The sequence below is a fragment of the Balaenoptera acutorostrata genome, chromosome 18 (assembly GCF_949987535.1).
Source record: "Balaenoptera acutorostrata chromosome 18, mBalAcu1.1, whole genome shotgun sequence".
In the NCBI taxonomy this organism is placed as follows: domain Eukaryota; kingdom Metazoa; phylum Chordata; class Mammalia; order Artiodactyla; family Balaenopteridae; genus Balaenoptera; species Balaenoptera acutorostrata.
Window position 1 is genome coordinate 11,844,213 of NC_080081.1, and position 25,345 is coordinate 11,869,557.

General features: G+C 44.1%; 1 protein-coding gene across 1 annotated transcript in view; it reads left to right on the plus strand.

Moving 5' to 3' along the window:
- Positions 1-1,088: 1,088 nt before the first annotated feature.
- SLC15A1 (solute carrier family 15 member 1) overlaps positions 1,089-25,345 on the plus strand; it is a 42,259-nt gene continuing 18,002 nt past the window's right edge. The window contains exons 1-15 of the mRNA XM_007196924.2: positions 1,089-1,384; positions 7,949-8,032; positions 8,613-8,629; positions 9,813-9,959; positions 10,067-10,208; positions 11,555-11,674; positions 14,306-14,405; positions 14,624-14,714; positions 16,612-16,695; positions 19,200-19,282; positions 22,008-22,094; positions 22,636-22,725; positions 24,462-24,506; positions 24,661-24,693; positions 24,775-24,863. Of these exons, the coding sequence (XP_007196986.2) occupies positions 1,089-1,384; positions 7,949-8,032; positions 8,613-8,629; positions 9,813-9,959; positions 10,067-10,208; positions 11,555-11,674; positions 14,306-14,405; positions 14,624-14,714; positions 16,612-16,695; positions 19,200-19,282; positions 22,008-22,094; positions 22,636-22,725; positions 24,462-24,506; positions 24,661-24,693; positions 24,775-24,863 (1,508 nt within the window). The remainder of the gene's footprint in view (positions 1,385-7,948; positions 8,033-8,612; positions 8,630-9,812; positions 9,960-10,066; positions 10,209-11,554; positions 11,675-14,305; positions 14,406-14,623; positions 14,715-16,611; positions 16,696-19,199; positions 19,283-22,007; positions 22,095-22,635; positions 22,726-24,461; positions 24,507-24,660; positions 24,694-24,774; positions 24,864-25,345) is intronic.

Genomic DNA, 25,345 nt, shown 5'->3' on the forward strand with positions numbered 1-25,345 from the left:
AGAATATGTTTGTTTATTCACTCTCAGCAGTCATAGCATTTAGAGTCAGCCTCATTCTAAGTTCAGAATACACGGTGTTCTTCTAGAAAACGAGAATGTCCAGGTGTAGATACAGGAAATCCCTGGAGAGCAAGGATTGCCTTCCTTAACCCTGAGTAACTGATCTGCCTACACCTGAGGCAGAACTTAGGCCTGTCCCTGGATCTTTCTGTTTTGCGTAGCAGCTTACTAACTCTGTCCCACCCTCTGGCCTGGCTGCCCTTTCCCTGCAGTAGAGGAATAAACAACTTCTGAGCATGTACCGAGGGGGTTGGGTCCCGGGGCCCCTAGAGGTGATTTCTTTCTGAAGAAGAACGGGAATGGCGATCAATGATTCACATCTGTGGTTATGGAAACAAGATGCTAAAAGTTGTAGGTGATTTATAAAACCATCAGAAGCGGTCATTACGGGCCTCTTAAGCCTGTGATTTTAGACAGTCATGTGTAGAAACCTTTTTAAAAGGTAGGAGGATATCTGTAACCTACAATAGGTCGAGTACTACAAATGCTCTTGACTGTTACGGGTTTAATTATGTCACCCCCGAATTCATATACTGAAGTCGTAACCCCCGGTACCTGAGACTGTGACTTTATGTAGAAATAGGGTCATCACAGATGGAATCAGTTCAGATGAGGTCATGCTGGAGGAGGTGGCCCGAATCCAGTGTGACTGGTGTCCTTGTAAGAGGGGAGATTTGGACCCAGACGCACCTAAGGGGAGAAGACCAGGTGAAGATGAAGGCAGAGATCGGGTGATGCTAATACAAGCCAAAAAACATCAAAGATGGCCACCAACCCACTGGAAGCTGGGCAATAGGCAGCGAACAGATTCTCCCTCACGGCCTTAGGAGGAACAGCTCTGCCCACACCTGATCTCAGCCTTCCAGCCTCCAGAACTGCGAGATGCTGCATTTCCATCGTTTTAAGCCTCTCTGTTCATGGTACAATGTTGTGGCAGCCCCAGGAAACGAAGGCACTGGCCCAGGGCTGCCTTCCTCGGCCCTGACCAGGGGGCCCCTGGCTGAGAGAAGGAGGTAGTTTCAAGAAAGATGAAGGCCTGGCCATCGGACACACACAGGACCAGTCCCGGCTGCTGGGCGGCTCAAGATGCCACAAGGCAGCTCACTACACCCACAGGCAGCGAGGGAAGACTAGCCAAGAAGGGCAACACCGAAACAACAGGGGCCGATGACGGCAGCATGGTGGTGAGGGACCCCGTGGCCGAGGAGCCAGTGCCAGGTTGCAGCCAGACGGTTTCACACCCCACATCTGTCTCCTCTGGGGCTGGACAGAGAGCCCCAGGCCCCAGCATCTGGGCTCACGCCTCGGGCTGTGTGGATACAAGGTCGCCAGCGCCCCAGGCTGAGCCCCTGCCATGGCCTTGTGCCAGGGTCGCGTCATAAAACCTACACTGTCCCATTAGCACTGGCTTCCCCATATTTCTAAAGCAGCTCCATGTTCTTCGGGTTTAGTTGAAATTCCTAGTTCTCAAAGGCCTGATAACTCATTTGCTTTTAGCAGCAGTGCCGGCAGGACAGCCAGGAGCTTGATTAAATGGCTTTAGGAAAACCATACATCAGTATGTTCTGTGTTTATATAGCTATTTGTCTATGTATCAAAGGAAAAATAGATTCTCTCTTAGTGGGGAAGGAGGTAGTTGTGGAAAAGAGGCTATTTCTATAAAAACAAGTGAAGGGTGGGCAGGGCCAGTGCCCATCGGTATGCAGGCTGCGCCCTGCCTGGGGGCCCCCGCAGGAGGGCCCGGGGCTAGAAGGCAACGCCCAGGCCACCAAGCCGCTCTCCACTCGCAAGCCTTGCCTCCCGGGCAGGATCCTGCCGGAAAGATCACAATTTTCTAAAGCACACAAAACTGCCATGCGGAGGAGCAGGGACCCTGAGGTGGGAAATGTGGCCAGACATTCCAGGAAGGAAAAAAATCATCAAGTCAGGCAAGAAACAGCCTCAGGAAGAGCCACTCTGGAAACTAGGGCCTTGGGTGACAGGCGCAGAGCCTGTTCTGTAACTAGCCTGACTCCTGTGGGAAAAGCCCACTGAAGGAAAGAAAACCCCTTTCACTTCTTGATCAAAGCTGATCAATTCTGGAAAAAAAATCAAAGCAGGGGTGCAACACCAGGCCCCCCGCCTCTCCCGCCACCAAGTCTCAGCTCAGCTGCAGTTACGCCCGGTGCATGTCCTGCTGGGCTCTTTTTGAAATGGTACACGCTTTATTTTCTCAAAAAAAAAAAAGAAGAAAAGGTGGGGGGGATCATATGATATGTGAGGCTCTGAAACACTTTCCAGAAGTCAGAACAGCTGGCTGTGTCTGGCGTGATAGTAAAGAGGCTAAAGGGATCTAAGCTGGGAGAGAGGAGTGGGTAGACCGAGGGGGGCGTGTGTGTGTGTGGGAAGGCGCTAACTGCCCTAATGCTGCCAGGAGCCATGAAGGAGCCCGGAGGGAGGGAGAAGTAGGAGGCCTGGCTGGACTGCTGGGGTGGAGGATGACAGAAGTCAGGTCCCCAGGGGAGGCCTGGCCTTGCAGGTAGCAGAACCAGCGAGGTTTGAGGGCAGTCCTAAGAGCCTCCACCCGGGACGCTCAGGTCAGTGGGGTGGGCAGGGGACGGGAAGGTGAGGCAAGGCGTCTTGTCTGTCACCCTCGTGCTGGTGAACGGAGGGCAGAGCTCAGAAAGAGGGAGTGAAGAGCCGAGGCCAGAATCACATCGTAGGAGCTGATCACCCAGACGTGAGCGATGCTTAGCGCTCCCTGCACCCCAGCCCCTCCTGTGTGGCTCCCTGGCTCTGCTCCGGGGCAGCGAGTCCCGAGTCCCCGGCACAGACAGCCGGCCCCACCCTCTGAGGTTTTGATTCCATGGGTCTGGGCTGGACCTGAGAGTTTGCATTTCCATGGAGTTCCCAGGAGCTGCTTCTGCTGGTGCAGGGACCACACGTGGAGAACCACTGTGCCGGAGAAATTTTTGAATGTTCCTTTAACCCCTGCAGCCACTCACAGAGTCACGCCCTATACTGCTGCCGATTTGAAAACAGCTTGACTGAAAGTCAGTGCTTGCCACTGTGGCTTGTGTTTGGGAAGTCTGACTTTTCTCTGTCCACAACTTCCTCATCCCATGACCTAATTTCCCCAGGTGACATCATAAGGACCTTCTGATTTTGGTCAATGAGAGCAACCCTGGAGGGGACGGCCTCTTTCTTCAAGGGCCACCTCTCACCCCTGCCAGGGCTCCCCATGGCAAATTCTTGTCCCTATTTTAAAGTCAGTCCATTCCAAACATCCATCCCCACTACCCAGATGTCTTCATGGGATGCAGTAAATAACAAACTTCATCTTATTAATGTAGCTTCGATCTTATTAACCAAGCTGCAAAGAAGGTGTTAGCATTTCTAGGTGAAGAAATGGAGGGCCAGTGGTTGAGTGTTTCGACCAGAGCCTCATGGCTGGGAAGAATGTCTCCAAGCTGATTCCAAAGTCCCATGTCCTTCCATCTACTAACTGCGGGGGTAATATTGTGAGAGGAGTTCTCACCTTAACTCAGAAACTACTTCTGCTAAGAGTGAGGCTAAGTATATTCTAGCAGGAGCATTGTGTCCCCTGGGGTCTCATGTGACCGACTTTGTGAGGCATATGCACAGCCGAAAAGAGCCATAATCAAGGAAACTCGTTTTACTCCTGGTTTATGAAACCATTTTCAGACCCCCTCATTCCTGGTAGCCACTCTGTAAGGCAGCATCCCCACTTTAGAGATGGGTCATGAAGAGTCAGAAACCTGCAGAAGGCAGCTGAGCAAGTACAGATTCTGCCAAATCCATCAAAAAGGCAGGTGCCTAGTATGGACTCCTAAGCCCTCAGATAGAAAATGTAGCTCAGGAAAACAAACGATAAAAGGACATGTTGCTGACAAATAAAACTTGCTAGGAGGTTTGAGTCTTACATCTATGTAAATAGTGATGAAACCTACATCTACAGAGCTTGAGGCAAACCCATGTGTATTAGCCTCCCATGGCTGCTGTAACAAATCACCACAAACTTAGTGGCTTAAAACAACACAAAATTATTATCTTAAAGCTCTAGAGGTCAGAAGTCTGACATGGGTTTCACTGGGGCAAAATCAAGGTGTTGGCAGGGCTGATTCCTTCTGGAGGCTCAAGGGACAGAATCCATTTCCTTGTCCTTTCAGCTTCTAGAGGTCACCACATTCCTTGGCTCCTGGTGGCCTTCCAGCAATTGCTGTCACCCCAACTTCTGCTTCTGTCTTCATATCTCCTCCTTTGACTCTTTTAATGACACTTTTGATTGTGCTGAGGCCACCCAGATAATCCAGGATAAACGCCCCATCTCAAGGTCTTTGAATGAATCACACCTACAAAGTCCCTTTTGCCGTGGAGGGTAACAGATCCACAAGCCCTGGGGATTGGGACGTGGACATCTTTGGGGTACCACTGTTCTGCCACCCACACCATGCAACTTCAGAAATGTCATCCCCAACACATCATGCAGTACTTACATCTTTCCCTCAATTTCCCTCCCGGCGATGATAGGGAATACTTTTCTCTCTGCATGCAGGTGCGAGCTTCTCTGTTAGATCCAGCAAAGACGCCTCTTCCTTCCCTTCCCAAGTCTAAATCCTAGAAAAGCACTCTTTACGCCCATCATGCTGCTGAGGGAGTTATCAGTTTCTAGGTAGGTAATAAAACATTAAAGTTAGGGTTTCCATCCCTAAATGGTTCAAAACATGGAATGTGCTTCATTAAATAGTAGGAAATAGTCACCTTAATGGAGAGATTCCATCAACTAGTGGGGAGCAATAGTGTGTCTTTCTTGGTTTTTCCTGCTGTCCTCACAAGTCAGTAATCATAGAGGTGTATAATGTACACTTATTTTACTAAATTCTTTAGCCAAAAGAGAGACAAAAGCACTGCTAGGCTTAGAATAACAGTAACAGCCAGCATTGATTCCACGGTTACTATATGCCGGGACTGGCTAAGCTGTTTTACTCTGATCAGTAGTTAAGACCAAGTGACCCATGAAGGGTGCTAGAAACATCGGACCACTCAAGTATTCCGATCAGATTTACTATCAGGATATCAACAATAGACCCAACTCTACCAAAGTAAACAGAATCTTGTGACAGTTGAAATTTGAGTTCAGACTTAAGGCTCAACGTAACCCCCCCTTCCGCACTTAGCTTCCTCAGACAGCAATCCTGAGAGGACACGGGTGTATTAAGAAATGCTGACTGCAGTATTACATCCAGTAAGTAGCTCTGAATTCTGAATAAAAGAAGAGCTTAGCAACCTCTGCCCCACGGCAATGAAAGTGGTTCTTTGGAACACACAGCTTTCAGAAAAGAAAAAACTTCCTGAGCCATGAGTGGGTACTAAATCTCAGATTTTCACTTGAGTGAGTTCAGGAATTTCATTTTCCATCATGTAGTTCTGGGTGCGACGGTTGTTGTAACAAGGTTTAAGATCTCTTTGCTGTAACCCTATTCATGTTTGAGCTAAACAAAACCTTTGCCATTATTATTTAGCAAATAATTGGTGCTAAGTAATATTTAGCCAAAAAATTACAGGTGCTACCCTGGCCAGGTGAAGTCTTTCCCTGCAAACCAAAATTCTGAGAAACATGTGAAAGAGATGATTGCAGCAAAGCTCCAGGCTGTCTCTGTTGAGTCTGGATTTTCATACCTTCCTCCTGCTTTTCTCTAGAAGGCCCATTGCAAGAACCAACCTGAGCCGTTGTGTGGACGATACTCATTGCTTTGTCTGGTCTTTGGGAGACAGCGGTAAGGCTCCATTATCTGAAGTCTAAGTAGGCGGAGCGTCATATGGTCCTGCTAGATCCTCAGGAAGACGGAGCAAAGAAACAGGCTTCCAATACTGACAACAGGCTCGTCCTGTAGAACTTTGCAAAAGCGCCTTCCTGGCAGGTCCTTTTATTTCACAGCAGAGTGGCCGTCTCCCCACTCTGGTGATGAAACACGGCAACATGTAGAGTCTGGTGATGAAACGTGGCTTGTTTGTCCACGATGGTCCCACCAGGAAACCGATGGCATACTCAAAATAGGGGCGTTTATTCACAGAAAGACATTTAGACGGGTGGGGGGCAGGGCACCGTAAGTGATGGTGCAGGTACCCGGCGTATCGGCCTTACTGTTACCACCTGTAGGAAGTGGTACAAAACCGGGATGGAAACCTGGAAGGAGAGTCGTGTGGAGAGAGAGAGGGCTGACCTCAGAGGCGCAGTGGCTGACACTTGAGGGTTCAGCCATCTGAGGTGGCCTGGGCGAAGCCTGAGGGAGAGGAACACCCTGACCCTCTGACCTCCTGCCACGGCTCCCCACTGGCCAAACTCTATGGGGATTGGGAAGACATGGGGACACTGATGAGACCCACCAAGTCAGCCTCACCGACAGAAGGAGGCTAGCGGGGCAGATGGAACTGCTAAGTGGCAGAGCCAGGATATGAACACGGTACTTGATGACCGTGGTTCTTTGGAATATGTATTCATTCAACAAACATTTAATTTGCACTCTGGAAAGCACCGTGTGAGGGGCTGAGGATTCTGACACGGTAGCATCTCCCAATGAAGGACCCATCGAGCCCTGGTCTGGGGCTTTCCACGTGGAACTCTTACAGCCATCCTAGAAGGTGGGTGGCGTTATCTTCATCTGATAGGCAGCCTGTCCACAGGGGAGGTGGGCTTGCCCAGGGTCACGGGGGGTCAGGACTGAGATCCCATTACCCATCTGACCCCATGCCCACATTCTTCACATGTTGCCCCTGAGAGCAGCCCCTTCCCACAAGGAAGTCTAACTGGGGAGAAAACCAGTCTATTAGTGGTGAAGAACCTCCTTCCAGAATTTTAATATTTCCCACCTTAGGACAAGGACTAAAATAGCATCACTGCTCTTAAGTGGGCAAGAGTGGGAGACTGTCTGGTGTGGGGCGTGAGGCCGTGCTGAGCTGGGGAAGTGCGGATACCCACAGCCCAGCGTGAGCGGCTTCAGGAAGGAAGACCCCGGCCCACAGGATGAAGGGGGGCCTGGAGGACCACGCGGTCCAGGCCCAGAAGGGAGTTCCTCAGGCAGAGCTGCAGTGTTGTTTCTTGTGGGATGGGGCCCTGGACTTGCACATGATGAAAACACAAGGTGGCAGGTCCGAGAGGAAAGGCCCAGAACGAGGAAGGTGTAAGAGCTGGCGCTGGGGGCCGTAGTGGAGACGCCAGCGTGCTGTCGGCTTCTGTATCTGGTTCCCTCCCCACCCCCCCGCCCCCGACCCCGGGACATAGGGCACAGGAGGGTCTCTCTGGTGCTCGGGGACAGGGCAGGGATAAAACTTACTTACGTAGATCGGTCAGGCAACTCGACCTCGCAGCCTGCGTGTGATTCTCCGAGTGTGGTCCCTGGGCCAGCAGCACTGACATCCCCTTGGAACTTGTTAGAAAAGCAAGCTCGAGGGACCCCGCCAGGCCTACAGGGACCGCAGCTCTGGGCGTGGGGGCCACAAGGCTGCTCCGCCTAAGCCCTGGGGCTGGTTCTGAGGCAGCCCCCAGTCCAGAACCGTTGCCGTGGGATCCGTAACTCCGCGGGGGGCTCTAAGCTGTGGTCAGCGGGGCTGGAGGAGGAGCGGCAGGAGAGGGGTGGGCGCGTGGAACAGCCTGTGACAGACCCTGATAAATACGGGTCAGGGTGTTGGTATCGGGAGCAGCGCAGGTGGCACTGCAGTCAGCTCCGGCCAAAATTCAGCAGAGACAGAAAAGCAGGGGCTGCAACAGAGGGAATGAAGGGTACAGCTAGGATTTAGGAGGCGGTCAGGGGCACCCGGTTTGTACCAACTCACTTGGATTCTCACCCATTTTCTTCCTGTTCTCCTAATTCACTTTTCTGACGCAAAGACTCTGGGGACGTGGGGATGGAGACCACGTGGTTCTTCCAGCAGAGGAGAGGCGGCCACAGAAACTGCTCGTTATCGCCCTCTGGTAACGAGGGGAGGTCAGAGGCGGCTTCGCGAAGGGCACGTTAAAAGGAGCTTCCTGGCAAAGCGGTCGCTGTCTTGTTGAGGACTTTAGGCGGGTGCGCGTGGCGTGTCCCAGGAGCCTTGTGTGCCGGGGCCGGGCGGGAGGAAGGGCGGCCCGGGGAACAGGACGGATGTCGGACCTCACTGTGTAGCAGGCACTCTTAAGCGTTTTCTATTTAACCCCCATCCAAACCCTCTGACCTTGTGGGACGGTGAAGTTTGGATTCTATCCCGTGGGCGTTGGGCAGCCTTTTTAAGTCTTTTAAGGAGGAAACGGTTTCGGCATATTCTCTGAGCCTCTGGCTCTCCATCCTGTCCACACACGAGAGTTGCCCAAGCAGGTGATTGAAAGAAAATGCAGTCACCAGCCCAACCCGACTCGGAGAAGCGGCCCAAGCCTGGGACTGGGATGGTGGACAGGGCCGGAGGGTCTGGACAACACACCCGACGGCCTGACCGACACGGAGGGTCTGTCTGAGCTTAACTCAGCCAAAAGCATTTTAAGTACCCGACTTTAACGGTGGCATTTTGTTTTCTTTCAGGAATGTCCGTACAGCAGGTGAGTATCCTTTCTACTTCTCCACGTAGCTTCATGATGTAAACTTTACAACCTGTTTTGCCCGTAAATGTTCACAGCTGTGCTTTATTCGCTTAACAAATGCACCTCATGCATTTCACACCAATGAGGGGACCATCCTGAGTTCCTGTGTGACATTTCTTCTCTTTAGGAAATGCTGTGTACAGGCATACCTCGTTTTATTGTGCTTCCCAGAGACTGTGTTTCTGTACAGATTGAAGGTTTGTGGCAACCCTGTGTTGTCAGATGATGGTTAGCATTTTTCAGCAACAAAGCATTCTTAAATTAAGGTATGTACCTTATTTTTTTAGACATAATGCTATTGCACACTTAACAGACCACAGTATAGTGTAAACATAACTTTCATATGCACTGGGAAACCCAAAACTTTGTATGACTTGTTTTATTGCAATTATTGCTTTATTGCGATGGTCTGGAACCAAACTCACAATATCTCTGAGGTCTGCCTGTCTAGCTTTTCTCAGACTAACAGTAAAACTATAAAACAAGAAAATCTTCATTTCATTGTTGCCTCTATGTAGAGTGTAAGGGAATAAAACTTTTTTTGTGTGTGTGTGTGTGTTTATCATTTTATTTGTGTTTATTTTCTTTTTTTTAACATCTTTATTGGAGTATAATTGCTTTACAATGGTGTGTTAGTTTCTGCTTTATAACAAAGTGAATCAGTTATACATATACATATGTTCCCATATCTCTTCCCTCTTGCATCTCCCTCCCTCCCACCCTCCCTATCCCACCCCTCTAGGTGGTCACAAAGCACTGAGCTGATCTCCCTGTGCTATGCGGTTGCTTCCCACTAGCTATCTATTTTACGTTTGGTAGTGTATATATGTCCATGCCACTCTCTCACTTTGTCACAGCTTACCCTTCCCCCTCCCCATATCCTCAAGTCCATTCTCTAGTAGGTCTGTGTCTTTATTCCCATCTTGCTACTAGGTTCTTCATGACCTTTTTTTTTTTTCTCTTAGATTCCATATATATGTGTTAGCATACTGTATTTGTTTTTCTCTTTCTGACTTACTTCACTCTGTATGACAGACTCTAACTCCATCCACCTCACTAAAACTTTTTAATTCTTGATTCCACCTCTGGAGTGCCTCTGATAAGTTACCAAACACGCATCCGCTACTTTCCGTGCCGTTAGCCCTCGTTGGCGAACATGGACCAGCAAGGAGTTTGTTTCAAACGCAGACTGTTTCTCTTTGCCAGAATTGCTTTGGTTATCCCTTGAGCATCTTCTTCATCGTGATCAATGAGTTCTGTGAAAGATTTTCCTACTATGGAATGAGAGGTAACTCTTCAACACTCTCCCCGCCCCCCCGTCAGTGAAGAGCCTGAGTCACCGTAGCCACTGCTAACTTTGTTGCCCTCTCCTCCTCCACCACCCTCGGCAAAAAGCGATCCTGATTCTGTACTTTCAACGTTTCCTCGGCTGGAACGACAATCTGGGCACCGCCATCTATCACACGTTTGTGGCTCTTTGCTACATGACGCCCGTTCTCGGAGCTCTCATTGCCGACTCCTGGCTGGGGAAGTTCAAGTGAGTCGCGGCAGCTTTCTTGTTAACGAGCAAGCCAACAAGTAATGATAAGCTTTGGGGTTTGGGAGGGTGGGCTAGGGGAACGAAGAATCAGGGAACGTAAAACTCTCAGGAGAGAGTCCCAGGCCCTGTTTCCGCTCATCCTCGTATTGCCAGAGTTCAGCACAGTGCCTGGCATTTGGCAGGGTGATTGCAAGTAGCATCGGTAGGAATATTTTTTTCCTCCTCTAAACACTTATAACATCTTTGTCGCATCTTGAAATAGTAGTAGGGATAGCATCTGTTGTTAATGATGCGTGAGAAATTAAGGGCTGGGAGAACAAAAAAACTCCCTCAAAACAACGCAGCTGGGCTTCCCTGGTGGCGCAGTGGTTGAGAGTCTGCCTGCTAATGCAGGGGACACGGGTTCGAGCCCTGGTCTGGGAGGATCCCGCGTGCCGCGGAGCAGCTGGGCCCGTGAGCCACAATTGCTGAGCCTGCGCGTCTGGAGCCTGTGCCCCGCGACGGGAGGGGCCGCGATAGAGAGAGGCCCGCGCACCGCGATGAAGAGCGGTCCCCGCACCGCGATGAAGAGTGGCCCCCGCTTGCCGCAACTGGAGAAGGCCCTCGCACGAACCGAGGACCCAACACAGCCAAAAATAAATAAATAAATAAATAAATAAATAAGAAAATCCTTTAAAAAAAAAAAAAAAAAGACTGAATTCTTAAAAAAAAAAAAAAAAAAAAAAAAAAAAACAACGCAGCTGCTGAAAGGCTCAAACTGCTGGACCACAAGCACGGGGTGCTCAACCAGTCCTGCAGGAAGAGCTCCAGGAGTGGGCTCGATGCGGGGGCAGGGGGCGGGTCATTGGGGCATTTCCTTGGACTTAACACAGAAGGAAGTAAAGGCTCTTCCAGGTCAAATGCATGACATGGGCAGAGGCAGGAATATTCACTGTCTCAAAATTACTCAGTATAATTCAAAAGTAACCAATGGACCACTCCTGCCCAAATATTGTTACCAGGTGCAAGATAAATCTCTCTGACTGTTTAAAGATACAGGTCCTCATTTCAGCAGTTAGGTAACAATAGACACTGAGTCTTTCAAATAGTTGAAAGAAAGAACAGATCTTCTGCCTCCCCAGGTTCCCGCAGCCGAAACTTTGCTCAGTGCTTACATGCTGAGGACCGAATTCTTCAGCAGGCAGCCTTGCAAAGGTTTATCAGGTTATCGTCCCAGTTTGAGAAACAAGGAGAATCGTGACTGGGCTTTTGAAAGTTGGAAGCAGAGGCCTTTTTGCACTGGCGTAGGAAGTGTATGGCTTTTGTACAATTAACTTGGATTCTCTTGACCTCTTTTTACACAGGACAATTGTGTCGCTGTCCATTGTCTACACCATTGGACAAGTAGTCATCGCTGTGAGCTCAATTAATGACCTCACGGACTTCAACCACGATGGAATCCCTGACAACATTTCTGTGCACGTGTGAGTTGATGTTAACTGCGGCCCTACCCCATCCTCTCACTAGTTGCTTGTTTGGTGCTCTAATTTAAAAAAAAATTTTTTTTTTTATTGAAGTGTAGTTGATTTACAATGTGTTAGTTTCTGATGTGCAGCAAAGTGACTCAGTTATACATATATATATTCTTTTTCATATTCTTTTCCATTATGGTTTATTACAAGATATTGAATATAGTTCTCTGTGCTGTACAGTAGGACCTTGTTGTTTATCTATTTTATGTATAGTAGTTGGTATCTGCTGATCCCAAACTCCTAATTTATCCCTCCCCCCTTTGGTGCTCTAATTTTTAATCGTTTTCCTTGAACCTTCACCATAAGCGTAAGGAAACCTTTCCTCCCTCATCAGTGCAGAGAAAGGTGTTTAACTGACTCAGAGTTGGGTCCTCAGTATGTCACCATCCTAACAGTTGTCTGGAGTCATTGCTCACTTGAAGGCTTGGTGTCTTGGGTGCATCTCCCATGAGGCATGGTCAGTGCACAGGATGTTTGTATTAATCTCCATCTTCCCTAGAGGGACATTAACTCCCACAGACCTTGATCCTCAATTGCCCCAGGTTTCCTCAAGACTCTGTACCTTTGATTTTCTGTCTTGTACCACATTTCTGCTCATTTTTCAGTAATTCAGTTTCATAAATATTTTTTCCAGCCCCATGTTCTGCTTTCTTGATGAACAGTGTTATTGACAACTGCTCCTCTGTGAAATGAATTTCCCTTCATGGCAGTCTGGCTTAGCAGACAAGTTGTAAAGATTTATTTCGTTTCCTGTTCTTTTGCTTCGATTCCTCGATCTATGAGTAAACCATCTAATGGGTTGGGAAAATATTATTGAAATTCAAATTTGTATCTGCAGTATCTGTGTTTCTGGTTTGTTAGTCAGATTGCCATCCAGGCTAGGTCCCTGGATGTGAACCCGTGGTGCCCCCAGGGAACTGTGTAGGTGTAGGGGAGTGGGTATAAGTAGGGTATAATCCACAGCTCAGATTTCCAGGATCTGAGTCCCACAGAGGAGCTGTAGGACCTAGGCCAACTTATCTCCTCCACACCTCAATTTTCTAATCTACAATATCAATTAAGAACATGGACTTTGGAGCCAGGCTGTATGGGTTCAAGTTCTGCCGTGCCTCTTACTACTATTGATCTTCAATAAGTTTCTTAACCTCTGTGCCCAGGTGTCCTCATTTGTAATAGTACCTGCCTGTGCGTTAATCCAGGTAGAACACCTAGAACACTGCCTGGCAAGCAGTAGGTACTCAAGAAAGCTTAGTGACTTATTTTATTTCATGGGGTTAGTATTGAAACCTGCCTACAATCCTCACGAGAGTGCATGGTATATAATATTCAATTGGCCACATTTTTGTTGTCCTTTAAAATGCTCAGAGTGACACCACCAAACACAAGTTGTTTTAAGAGACAAGCAAGGTGAAAGAGGTGCTTCTGCCAGTTAATCTAGGAAGATGGGCATGATTTTTTAAAGAATTCTTTCTTTGTGCAGTATCTTCCTTGACTTTATCTGTTTCATAAAATATTTTTTTAGCATTTTAAAACAATATTAGCAATCAAGAAGATATGGAATAAACACTTTTAAAACCTGAAATTTGTAGTAACCTATTGTAAATCTAACAAAACTACAAAATGAGGGTTGGTAAATTCTGTGAGTGCTTTTTTCAGTTCAGGAGATAAAACACAGATAACTTGGAAAACACAAAAGTAAATTTAAAAAATACTCTTTAATCCCTTTTATTATAAATAATCTTTTTTATTCTAAAAAGTTATAATAATAAACATTTTGCTCTACTTTTTTCAGTCTTCTGTACTTTGTAAACAAGTTAAGATCCTACTACATAACCTGCTATTCTGCTTTGCAATTAAATCATGTTTTCTAATGTCTTTTAATGACTATTATTAGTCTATTATGACTGTACCAGAGACAATGCTTAAAATTTCACTTACCCATTCTTTTTCTTTTTTTTTTAAAGTGTACACTTTTTTTAAAATAAATTTATTTATTTATTATTTATTTATTATTTTTAGCTGTGTTGGGTCTTCGTTTCTGTGCGAGGGCTTTCTCTAGTTGCGGCGAGCGGGGGCCACTCTTCATCGCGGTGCGCGAGCCTCTCACTATCGCGGCCTCTCTTGTTGCGGAGCACAGGCTCCAGACGCGCAGGCTCAGTAGTTGTGGCTCACGGGCTTAGCTGCTCCGCGGCATGTGGGATCTTCCCAGACCAGGGCTCGAACCCGTGTCCCCTGCATTGGCAGGCAGATTCTCAACCACTGCGCCACCAGGGAAGCCCCACTTACCCATTCTTTTGCTAAAAATCATAAGGCTACAAAAGAACTCCATACATAAATCTTTGTTCCGTATTCAAGCCATTTCTTTAAATTTTCTAGATGGTAAATTATTAGATAAAAGTATGAATTTGAAGGCCCTTGAGTTCAAGTTTCATTCAGCTGTCAAGACTGCATTTCTGTGAATTATCTTCTCATACGGGTTGAATCCCTTCTCTGTGTGCCTGGTCCTCTTAGGGAAATTAGGGGAAAGGGAGGCCGATGCTTTTAAGGATCTCACATTTCAGCAATACTCACCTCTTTCCCTAGGGCACTGTCCATGGTTGGCCTGGCCCTGATAGCTCTGGGTACCGGAGGGATAAAGCCTTGTGTGTCTGCATTTGGTGGAGATCAGTTTGAAGAGGGTCAGGTGAGAGCATGCATCTCCACAGAAACCATGTAAGTGATTATAAACACCCAGGAATCAAATTCCACGGTCAAAGTGTATTCTCCATTGGAGGCTGTTCAAGTACACGTGAAAGTAAGACACTGACCAAAGCTAAGTTCAAAGTCAAGTCAGATCATCGGCTACAGTTGATCCGTTACTGTATAGCCAAAGTCATCCTACCTTATCCTTTTTTATTACAGGAAAAGCAAAGAAACAGATTTTTTTCCATCTTTTATTTGGCCATTAATGCTGGAAGTTTGCTGTCTACTATCATCACTCCCATGCTCAGAGGTAAAAAATATCTGAAGTGGACCTTGATTTTTCTTTTTTTAATTGTGAAGAGAAGTCAGGTGAAAAGGTTGAGTCCTTGTTGGTTTGTCTTGTCCCTCAATTCTCCCACGATGCCTCGGCTGTCACATACATCCTAGAGGATACAATGAAATCTGGAATGCCAGCTACTTTTCTTTCAAGATTTAACTCCTAATCTTATCTGAATCCCTTATCCCCGTGACCCCTGAAAAATTTAAACCATCCTTAGCATAACAATTGATTTTTCTAAATTATTGTTAATGCAAAGTCCTTACTCATGGTAAGATATAAGACAAGAGAGGCTGTTTGGAAACCACACCGGGTGGGCCATAGTTGACATTTTTGCCTTCAAGCTTTGCTCCCCAATGATGTTCAGTGAGTCAGGAAGAATTTAGCAGGCAAGGTTTTATTCTTTGCTTTCCCATCATCTCAGTTATTTCTAAAAGAACTGCCCCCAAGGAAGAGAATGGGACAGCATCTATCATCAGCTCATATTTTTGTGCTTGTCAGCACTCCACTGAGGGTTTATGAATTTCCCATGTGGAAGGGAATATTTGGGGACAAATTAGACCAAAACAGGACTATGGTGTCCACACCTCGAGTCAGAATAAACCATGAAAGAAGATAATTTATGGAGTTTATGTACTTCTGCCTGTAGTAGCACTTTGAAGATGACACTTAAACCCCATTCCAACTTGCTTTGTATGAAAATTTACTAGATTTTATTCTTATATTATGTTTTCTCACCCCCTAACCTCCCCCGCCTCCAGGTTCTACTAGAATATGTGCTGTGCATGTTTGAATTAGAAAATGTGTAATAAGATAATTTTTAAGGGAAAATCATGGCTCTCATACAGATATAACATCAGCATGACAGATTTTATGTAACTTATTAGTTAATGAGGGAACTGGAAAGCTGCTACAATCAGTTCAAATGAGGATTTGACTAACAGAGATTTATATTCTTTACTGGGTGGGGGGATTATTTTACACTGCTGTGAATAGGAATCATTTGTACAGTAACAGGAAACATTTGCATGACTATAGTTTTCTGCCTAGTTAACTTCTTTCTCTGCAGAACTGTGAAACAGTTGGTCAAAAACAAAGACAAACCCCTTTAGGATCAGATGATTCCTGGAGGCTCCAGAACTCCATCGAAAGGATTTCCAGTAATTTCTGTTGCCCCTTCCAAGAGTCTTAATTTTTTCCCTACCAACCCTAGGATTTCAGAGCTAAAATAGATCTTCAGACAGGAGTTAGGAGACTATGGCCCACAGGCCAAATCCAGAAATCTGGACAAGACCATCCATGTGTGTATTGTCTATGGCTACTTTCACCTACAAAGGCAGGGCTGAGTAGTTAGGACAGGTCCACAGCCTAAAAGATTTACTCTCTGGCTCTTCACAAAAAAGTTTATTGACCCCTACCCTGGGTCATCTAATTGTTTTCTAATTGACATGAATTCAGGGACATATAATCCTGATTTTCCAGGGCCCTTTGATTTTACTTTCTGAGTCCCACTTTCTTCACATTATTGTGTCTAGGTCATTTTCATCTCTCCCGCTAAGTAAGTCCACAGAACATAAGGGTTCCCACTGATTTTGGCTTAGCTGGTATCAGACATCTATTTAGTGGCTAAGGTTAGAACCCGCCTCGATCTCCTGCTCTTTCTACTACAAAGCCGTTTGCTCAGCCTTGTAGTAGACATCAGTCTACTGCAATGACAGTCTACTTGCAATGACATCAGTAAGACAAATGGATAAGTCTAGAACATTAAGTGAAAACAATACGTAAGAACCAGTTAGGGATTTACAAAACTGGGAAATAGATGAGTATTACCATTGCCATAATGAATTTTAATCTTGTCATTTCTCCCCAGTTCAAGTATGTGGAATTCACAGTAAACAATCTTGTTACCCATTGGCGTTTGGGGTTCCTGCTGCCCTTATGGCTGTATCTCTGAGTAAGTAGAAATCAGTTGAATTAATACAGTCCTATGATCAGGTCAGGCCCTCATATTAATTGTTGTGACCAGTTTTTAAAAGTTCATGTAACAAATTGTAATAGTAAGTAATACAAAGAATTGCCATCCCATGTTAAACATACTCTGAGAATTCAAAGAAAGTAGAGTTGGCATATTGTTTCAGAGAAAGTAGGATCAAAAAAGAGTCTAGAGGAAAAGGGATCAATTGAGTTGGACATTTAAAGGTTTGAAACTATTTAGGCAGATTAAGAAGAAGGTGATAGAACCTGCTAGACTAGGTGAACCCATGGCTGAAAGCTTTTGTTCTTATCAACATGTGCTCATCTACAACTTGCCTGAAGACATGGCAACCTGGTCCAATTGTCACTTAAATATTTCCAGTGAACATCTAGTTTTCCATAATGTATCATCTCTAAATATTTCTACAAGACTGTCTTCCCTCTGGGAGGAGTATATGTGTATAGTCATTTGCACATAAGTTCTTGGCATTGGCTTTTTAGGAGGTCTGAAGAAGTTTTCTACAAGGGATAGTCCAGTTTAAAAGATGGTGGGTGTCTTCATTTCCTTGGGCTGCCATAACAAAATATCACAGACTGAGTAGCTTAAACAATAGAAATTTATTAATTGTCTTACAGTTCTGGAGGCTGGAAGTCCAAGCAGTATGTCAGCAGGGCCATGCTCCCTCTGAAGGCCCTAGGGAAGAATCTCTTCCAGGCTTCCCTGCTACCTCTAATAGTTCCCTGGCTTGTGGCAGTATAACTTCACTCTGTCCATGGCCTTCCCCCTGTGCGTGCATCTGTGTCCAAATTTCCCCTTTTGATAAGGACACCAGTCATTTTGAAGTAGGACCCACCCTAATGACTTCTTCTTAACTTGATCATCTGCAAAGATTGTATTTCCAAATGAGGTAACATTCTGAGGTCCTGGGGACAGGGACTTCAACATCTTTTGGGGAGAACACAGTTCAATCTACAACAGAAGCAAAAGAAGGAAACAGAACCCAATAACTGTCTCAAGCCTTCATAGCATCTCCTCCCTCTCAGATGAGGTAGCAGTCAGCACTATCACATTCTCTGATTTTTTTTTTTTACCAGTTTTTAATAGTATTGAGTATGCCCTTATTTCATCTCTTTTGCTCATGTTGTAGTAATTTAGCTTTATCCTTACACTTAGGCGAAAGCTCAGGATTCGCCCCCTTTTTAACATCCATTTTCTTCTGTAATTGTTTAAATATTTCCACTCTCCCCTAGAAGGCTCATATATGCCTTCTCTCCTCTAATTCTGGGTAAAGAGATAGGTTTTCAAAAACTATGATTCTATGCCAGATGCTGTGTTAAATTGGCATCAGGTAAATTCTCTTTTCGTCTCTATGAGTCATCCTTACATCAAAGATTATGCTTTTTCTTATAATGAATTTGAGAAGAGGCCAAATCCCATGCCTTACCACCATCTCTAGAAGTTCCTATCGGCAACAATGCTATGCTTGAACAAGTTCATTAGTTAATCAGAAGCTTAAAGATTAAAATATTGGTTGGCAAAAAGAGGTAAACTCAAATGGAATACTCAACTGGGTATTCCATGTCTGGATTGACGGAAATTAGCATTGGGTGAGAATACAAGTAAACTTCTCTTCCTTTAACTATAAAGAACATCTACAATCCAGGCACATACTTGGAGATATGCTTGAGAGTTGGCACTTGTCAAAACTTCAAGCCTTCTTAAATTGAGGAAAACAAGTAGAAGTCAAACAATTCATCGATGTTTTAAAATTATTGAATTGTGGTATTGGATAATCAGAAATCCCAGCATAGGGATTGTGGTTTTCAGAGTCTCTTGCAGAAAGGCTTTTTTTTCCCCTAAGTTATTTTCACAGTATTATGCATTTTCTAAGAAGGTCCATGGAAGAATGGCCTCATTGAAAGAGAACTTTTAACTTTTTGTAAAACTGTAACTGCACATGCAATTAATGGTAACTGTTTCTGTATCATGACCACAGAATAAATTCTGCCATATGTGATTAAGTAGAAGTTTCAACAGATTAATTCCTATTTTTGTCTGAAGATTTAAAAAACAGAAGAAACTTTCTCTTGCTATTGCAGCCAGAAAATTAAAGTTGTGTTCTATGTATTTGTAGAATAATGCATTAATCTGCTTTGTGAAAGCATTTATCCCTGTAAAGAGGGCTAGAACTTGTGCTCAAATAGCTCTACCGAGTGTCTGCAAGCTGCCCCAAGTTCTGGGAAGGAGATAGTATTAGGCTTCAATGTTCGTATATGAGAACACAATATAATATTTCTCAGAAGCTGCTGTGATTATTAGAATCAAAAGCACTTTGGAAACCAGGAGAGAGGAAGGTAAACCCACTCTATGAGTAATCCCGGTATTTCCAAAACAAGGTTGTAACTCAAATAAAAACACATATTCTAGTTCACAGATAGTTCTGTCAAACTCCCTGTTGACTTATCTTCTTTTGCCCTCCCCAGTTGTATTTGTCATTGGCAGTGGAATGTACAAGAATGTCCAGCCCCAGGGTAATGTCATGGCTAAAGTCGCCAGCTGTGTTGGGGTAAGTATTTCAGTAGTCCTCTCTCTCAATCTCATTTAGTCACCCCAGAGCCTTCTACCTCCTTTAAATTAAAATTCAATGAATCTTTGACCTTCCTTTAGACATTTTGTTCGTGTTCTTTCCTTTTTTGATAAATTGAAGTTTCTTATAAAACTCACCAAATGGAAAAGGACACAAACAGAACTCAAAAAGGGAGGGATGGAAATGGCTATTGAACTTATAAAATAAGATCAGTGGTGAAAGAAAAACAAATCAAAGGGACTCTTTACCTCTCAAAATGACAGACAACATCTGATGTTTGTCAGGGAGCAGTGAAACAAAAATGGAGAGGTCTGGTTTCATAGTGTATATCCAGAGTCTGAAGTGTGGAAAGTGTCAGTAATCCTACTTGCAGGAACTAAGGCCAAGAAAATAACTTTTAAAAATGAACACAGCTTCACATTAAAAGATTATCAATGTGTGTAATACTTAGAAAAAAATTTATGACAAAAATTGAAGTCCAGCAAGTTGCTGAAAATAGAACAGTGTTTAACTTATAGTACATCTATATCATACTATGCAGCCATCAGAAGTCTTGTTTCCAAGACTACTTCACCAAATAGGAACATGAGGAATATGGTTTCTTCCATGTGCATCTACACGGTATGTGTCCACACAGGCACATTTTAAGGCAGGAAATAAATATTGAGTGTAGGAATTTTAAAATAATGGAGTCAAATAACTTTATTCGCAAATGTGCTACCCATTTTTTTTTTTTTAGGAATATCTACATTGTATAATCAGGGAGTAATGTGTCACTCATTTTTTTTTTTTAAGTGTGGATAATCTTTTGGATGTAAAGGCAGCCTTAAGATAACTTTAGTCACTTACTTTCCCCTTTTCCTGGTGTTACTGTGTTAAACTATACATGTATGCTTTATCAAAGTCAAAATTTCTCCCGCCTCGCTGCTATTCCCTTTTCCTCCTATACTTTCCTCTAACATTGGAACTATTCCCACCAAAAAGCTTTTTCCAGTCTAATAGGAATGATCCAATTCCAGTGATCTCTAAGTTCTTTCTTCCCAGGTAATTGATGACTTAGTCCCAATGCCAAAAGAACAACTTCGAGCTATTTAGTCATGAGAATGATATTGTTATTTCCCAGCATCCTAAGTCATCTCGTAGCTTTGAGTTATTGCTTTTAAGTCACAAAGTCATATGCATGTCCCCAGCTGGCATCACCGTCGCCTTCTCCTGCTGTTACATCACTGTGAATGCACTTTGCTTTCCTAAAGGCATCTTACAAAAAAGGAATCTTGGAAGCCTCTGATTTTGTAATGGGTAGTGGTAGGTAGGTATGTTTTTTGGATCAGTGTTACCATGTTTTAAAATATGTTCAACTATAATCTTTATTTTCTTCTAATTCTGTTTCTATGTAGTGAGTTCTCCCTCTCCTTCGTGTGACTGTAATACATTATAATAGGCCTTCACCATCCAGTATGGTAGCCACTAGCCACGTGTGGCTATTGAACATTTGAAATGTGGCAAGTGCAACTGGGGAACAGAATTTTAAATTGGATTTCACTTAAATTAATTTAAATTATGTAATTTCTTATACATGTATTTCTATGTAGTGGGTTCTCTTAAATTTCAAAACCAGTACTCAATTCAGTTATTGGACAGCTTTTAAATATGTTTGAAGCAACTTAGGTGTGTAAGTCTAGTTTTTCAAGCATAAATTTTAGGCAATGTAAATACACATCAAACATTTTTTTTTTTTTTTGCCAAGCTTGAAGTGGATTTTTTTTTTTTTTTTTTTTTTTTAAAGGAGAAGTCAATGCCTGGCTTCAAATCTTCAAAGGACAGGCTGACTCTCTTTTTTTTTTTTTTTTAATGAGGATCTTGAATCAGATGTGTATGTTTTGATTGATTGATTGATTGATTGATTTTGGCTGTGTTGGGTCTTCGTTTCTGTGCGAGGGCTTTCTCCAGTTGTGGCAAGCGGGGGCCACCCTTCATCGCGATGCGCGGGCCTCTCACCGTCGCGGCCTCTCTCATTGCGGAGCACAGGCTCCAGACGCGCAGGCTCAGCAGTTGTGGCTCACGGGCCCAGCCGCTCCGCGGCATGTGGGATCTTCCCAGGCCAGGGCTCGAACCCGTGTCCCCTGCATTAGCAGGCGGACTCTCAACCACTGCGCCACCAGGGAAGCCCCACATCAAACATTTTTGATAAAAATTTAGCATCCAAATTGAAATGTGGCGTAAGCGTGAAGTATACCCTAGATTTTGAAGACTTGGTATGAAAAGAGAATGTAAATTTTTTCATTAATTTTTTAACATTGAGTACATGTTAAGACCATATTTGGGGTTTGTTGGGTTAAATAAAATATATTTAAAATGAATTTCACCTGTTTCCCTTTTACTTGTTAACATGGCTACCAGAAAACTCAAATGGCAAATGTATCATGTGTTGTATTTCTACTGAACGCTCCTCTCTAGAGAACCCGGAGAGTAAAGTAGTAAGTAACAGCGTGACTTTGTTTACCCCGGCTCAAATGCTCTTAGTTAGTGAGAGGTTTGAAATAAATGCATGTTATGCCTTTAGCATCGTCATTATACTAACGTCTACAATTTTATATTTTGCTTCTCTCGTAAGTCTTCCATTAAAGGGAGTTTCATTGAAATGTGTTGCACTGATAAAGGAATCAGTTCTGTTTTGAAACTTGATTGTTCTTCCTTCCTTCAGTTTGCCATCAAAAATAGGATTAGGCATCGGAGTAAGAGATTTCCCAAGAGGGAACACTGGCTGGACTGGGCTACCGAGAAATACGACGTAAGTGATGATTATTGCTACAGCGGCCCCAGTGATCGTAACACGTATTATTAAATAGGCTACATGGACAGAATTATCAGTCGTATCTTCATAAACTTTGTTAGCATTTTAGATAAGACTCTGTGTGAGAGTGCTTATTTATATTGAAAAGAACTTGAGAAACAATGGATATAATTTATCTGGAAACAATATTACCTCTTCACAGATGTTCATGTGGAATAATCTGCCATTAGTGATATGTCATTATGACCACATAACTTTAGTTTGAATACGGAAGAGTTAAGTGATGGTGGTGGGATTTACATTTAGTGAATTTACATTTAAATTTGAATAATTTACCTCCTAAAGATGTTTTCACTCTGATTTTCAACACCTTAGGAATTTGGGGTTTTCTAAAGAAACCTGTGATAGGGTTCTTGGACCAATTACTCACCTCCCAGCTTGTCTCTAGATGCAAATGTGTCTACGCTGAAAATAGCACTGGCTGAGCGCTCTGGCACAGGTCATGTCTGATTTGTCCCCGCCCTCACTCCAACTGCAGGAGCGGCTGATCTCGCAAATTAAGATGGTTACAAGAGTGATGTTCCTGTATATTCCTCTCCCCATGTTCTGGGCCTTGTTTGATCAGCAGGTAATATGAAACTGTGTTTCTGTACATCTTCATTAACAAAACATTCTTTGGGCATTACCGCATAGCAAGCTGTACTTACTTAGTGTTTAGCTCCTGAAAATGTTCTCTTCCAGTTCCTTTTTTATCTTTCATTTATTTGGTAACTGTTAGATCACCTTGGGTTTCTTTCTTTCTTTTCTTTTTTCTTTTTTTTTTTTTAAATGATCTAGATGGTTCTATCCACATTTCTGTGACAAAACAATGAAGAAAAGTAGGCGGGGTCAAGTAAATGAGCCTTGGGAAAGACAAGTATCCAGGACTGCTGCCAGTCAAAGTGAGGATACAGAGCTTCTCTCCTGATACAGCATGTAAAAGCTGTATTGTCTTTTATGGGATCTACAGAATATTTAGACTGAGAGGGACTTGATATCTTCCACACTGAAATGGGATTCTTGGGCTAGAAGCACCATCCAGAAATGTGAAATGCCTGCCAAAGTCATTCTTATCAGAGCAGGAACTAGAACACATCATTGACTTGTCACCCTGCTCTTTCTCCCACAGCTGGAAGATGAGTGCCTAGGAATTTTTCTAAATAGGGTTAGAAAACCCAATGCATGATGCTCAGTAGCCAAAGTAATAAGCTATCCTTTCTTTTAGAAACTGGGGTTTAAGAAGAAATTTACACACATGTATGGTTTTATTGTGCAGGAAGGATTATTAAAAGGGTAAACCATCTCTTGGAAAAAACTGAGTATAGACATTAATCTCCTTATTTGTAAGTATGGAATTTAGACCAACATCTTAAGAACAAGTTTTGCATGTTGGGCGGGGACTGGTTATTAGAATCAGGCTTGCACTAGAAATGCACTGAACACCTTTCATCTGTGTGACTTGGTGTAATCCTTTAACCCTTCTGAAAGGGTAATAACCCAGGACAAGGCCGTGAGGATCAAAAGAGAGAATGTATAGTAAGTAATCAGTGACTGGCTTATATTAAGAACTCAACCGGTAGCATATTTCCTGACTTTCTATGATGTTCTCCTAGTAGAGATGATAGATTATGTTGAAAAATTCACATATCCAGTTCTCCATGGAATATATAACATATACTTGTACAGTCCTGCCTCATCTTTTACAAAATAGGTTGAATATAACTAGGCTGCCCAGGTTTAAATCCATCACTCTCTTGATGGAATTACATTTTAGGACAACCTAGGCTGTCAACAATAGGCTCTTTTTTTTTTTTCACATTTGCATTATATCACCATTTTACTTCTTAAAATTTACTTTAATGACAATGATACTCCCTTCTTGTTTTTTTGTTTTTTGTGTTTTTTTTTAACATAACAGTAGGCTCTTAACAGTAATAATGTTCCTGAAACTTTGATCCCAGTGAACATAAAATATCCTCAGGGTGTGAAGATGCTTTCACCTTGCAGGTGATGTCAGCTTCCCAGCAAACCTCAGAAATACATTTTTGTCTTTATGAAGGAGAGCTTATCTCATAGTGGTACTCTGTAGGCTCTTCGTGAGTGGTTGGAGTGCTGTATGTTGTTAGCTGAACAGCAGAAATGCAAGTTGTTTCTTCTTACCTACAATCACCATGGAGCTGGGAGAGGAGCCTGTTGTTGAAAAACATCTTTAAACCGCATAGCAGTTCAGACCTCGTTCCTGATTTGGAAAAGGCTCCGCACTGACTTATAAAATGTTTAAAACCCACATTCCCAAATGACGCAGTAAACTTACTTGTATTTAAGGGCTCCAGGTGGACACTGCAAGCAACAACTATGAGTGGGAAAATTGTAAGTCTGGGACCTGGAGCTGTTTTACAGCCCCTGGTCCCTATTCCTTTGCTTTAGCCCCTTTGCCCCCTTTTTGCTTCCCTCTCATAACATTCCAACCCCCCAACTGATCCTCTGTGCGAACTTATCCATGAGATTTTCCGCCTCTTTTTAGGGAATTATGGAAATTCAGCCGGATCAGATGCAGGTAAGAGAAGATATCTAAGTGGCTTTCAGAGCTCAGAGCCGCCACGGAGGCAGTAACAGCTTCTCTCCGCTTCCCCTGCAGACCGTGAACGCCATCCTGATCGTCATCCTGGTTCCCATCATGGACGCCGTGGTGTATCCTCTGATCGCAAAATGCGGCTTCAATTTCACGTAGGTGACCCTCGGGTTGGGGTTCGGACTCCATCTGTCCCGGGGCTTTGCGGATGGGCTGCGCTCCCTCAGCTCCCAGAGCCTCAGGAGAAAGAACGTGGGGCTGCTCTCCCATGACACCACCTACGTGAGGGAGTTTTCAAAGAAATATTTTTGAATCAGATGCCTATGTGCCGACGTTTCTGAAAATTTGCCCTGAAAATAAAAGTGCTATTAATGGCACCCTGAAAAAAGCCTCTCATTAAGGCTCCCTCGTATGTGTAGATGATAGAAATAGTAACTGTGGTCCAAAGTAGTTTCTAGAAATTAAATGTCCAAATGCAAATGAGAAGCTGTAACATTTATCCTCCTTAGTCCTGGTCATGAATAAGAGACAGAGAGACGCTTGGAATCCACGTGTTTTGGGGGGGAGTTGGTTTTGTCTGGGGGAGGCGGGCGGGAGAGGGGTGCTTCCCTTGTGGGTTTACCATCAGCTTGCTCCC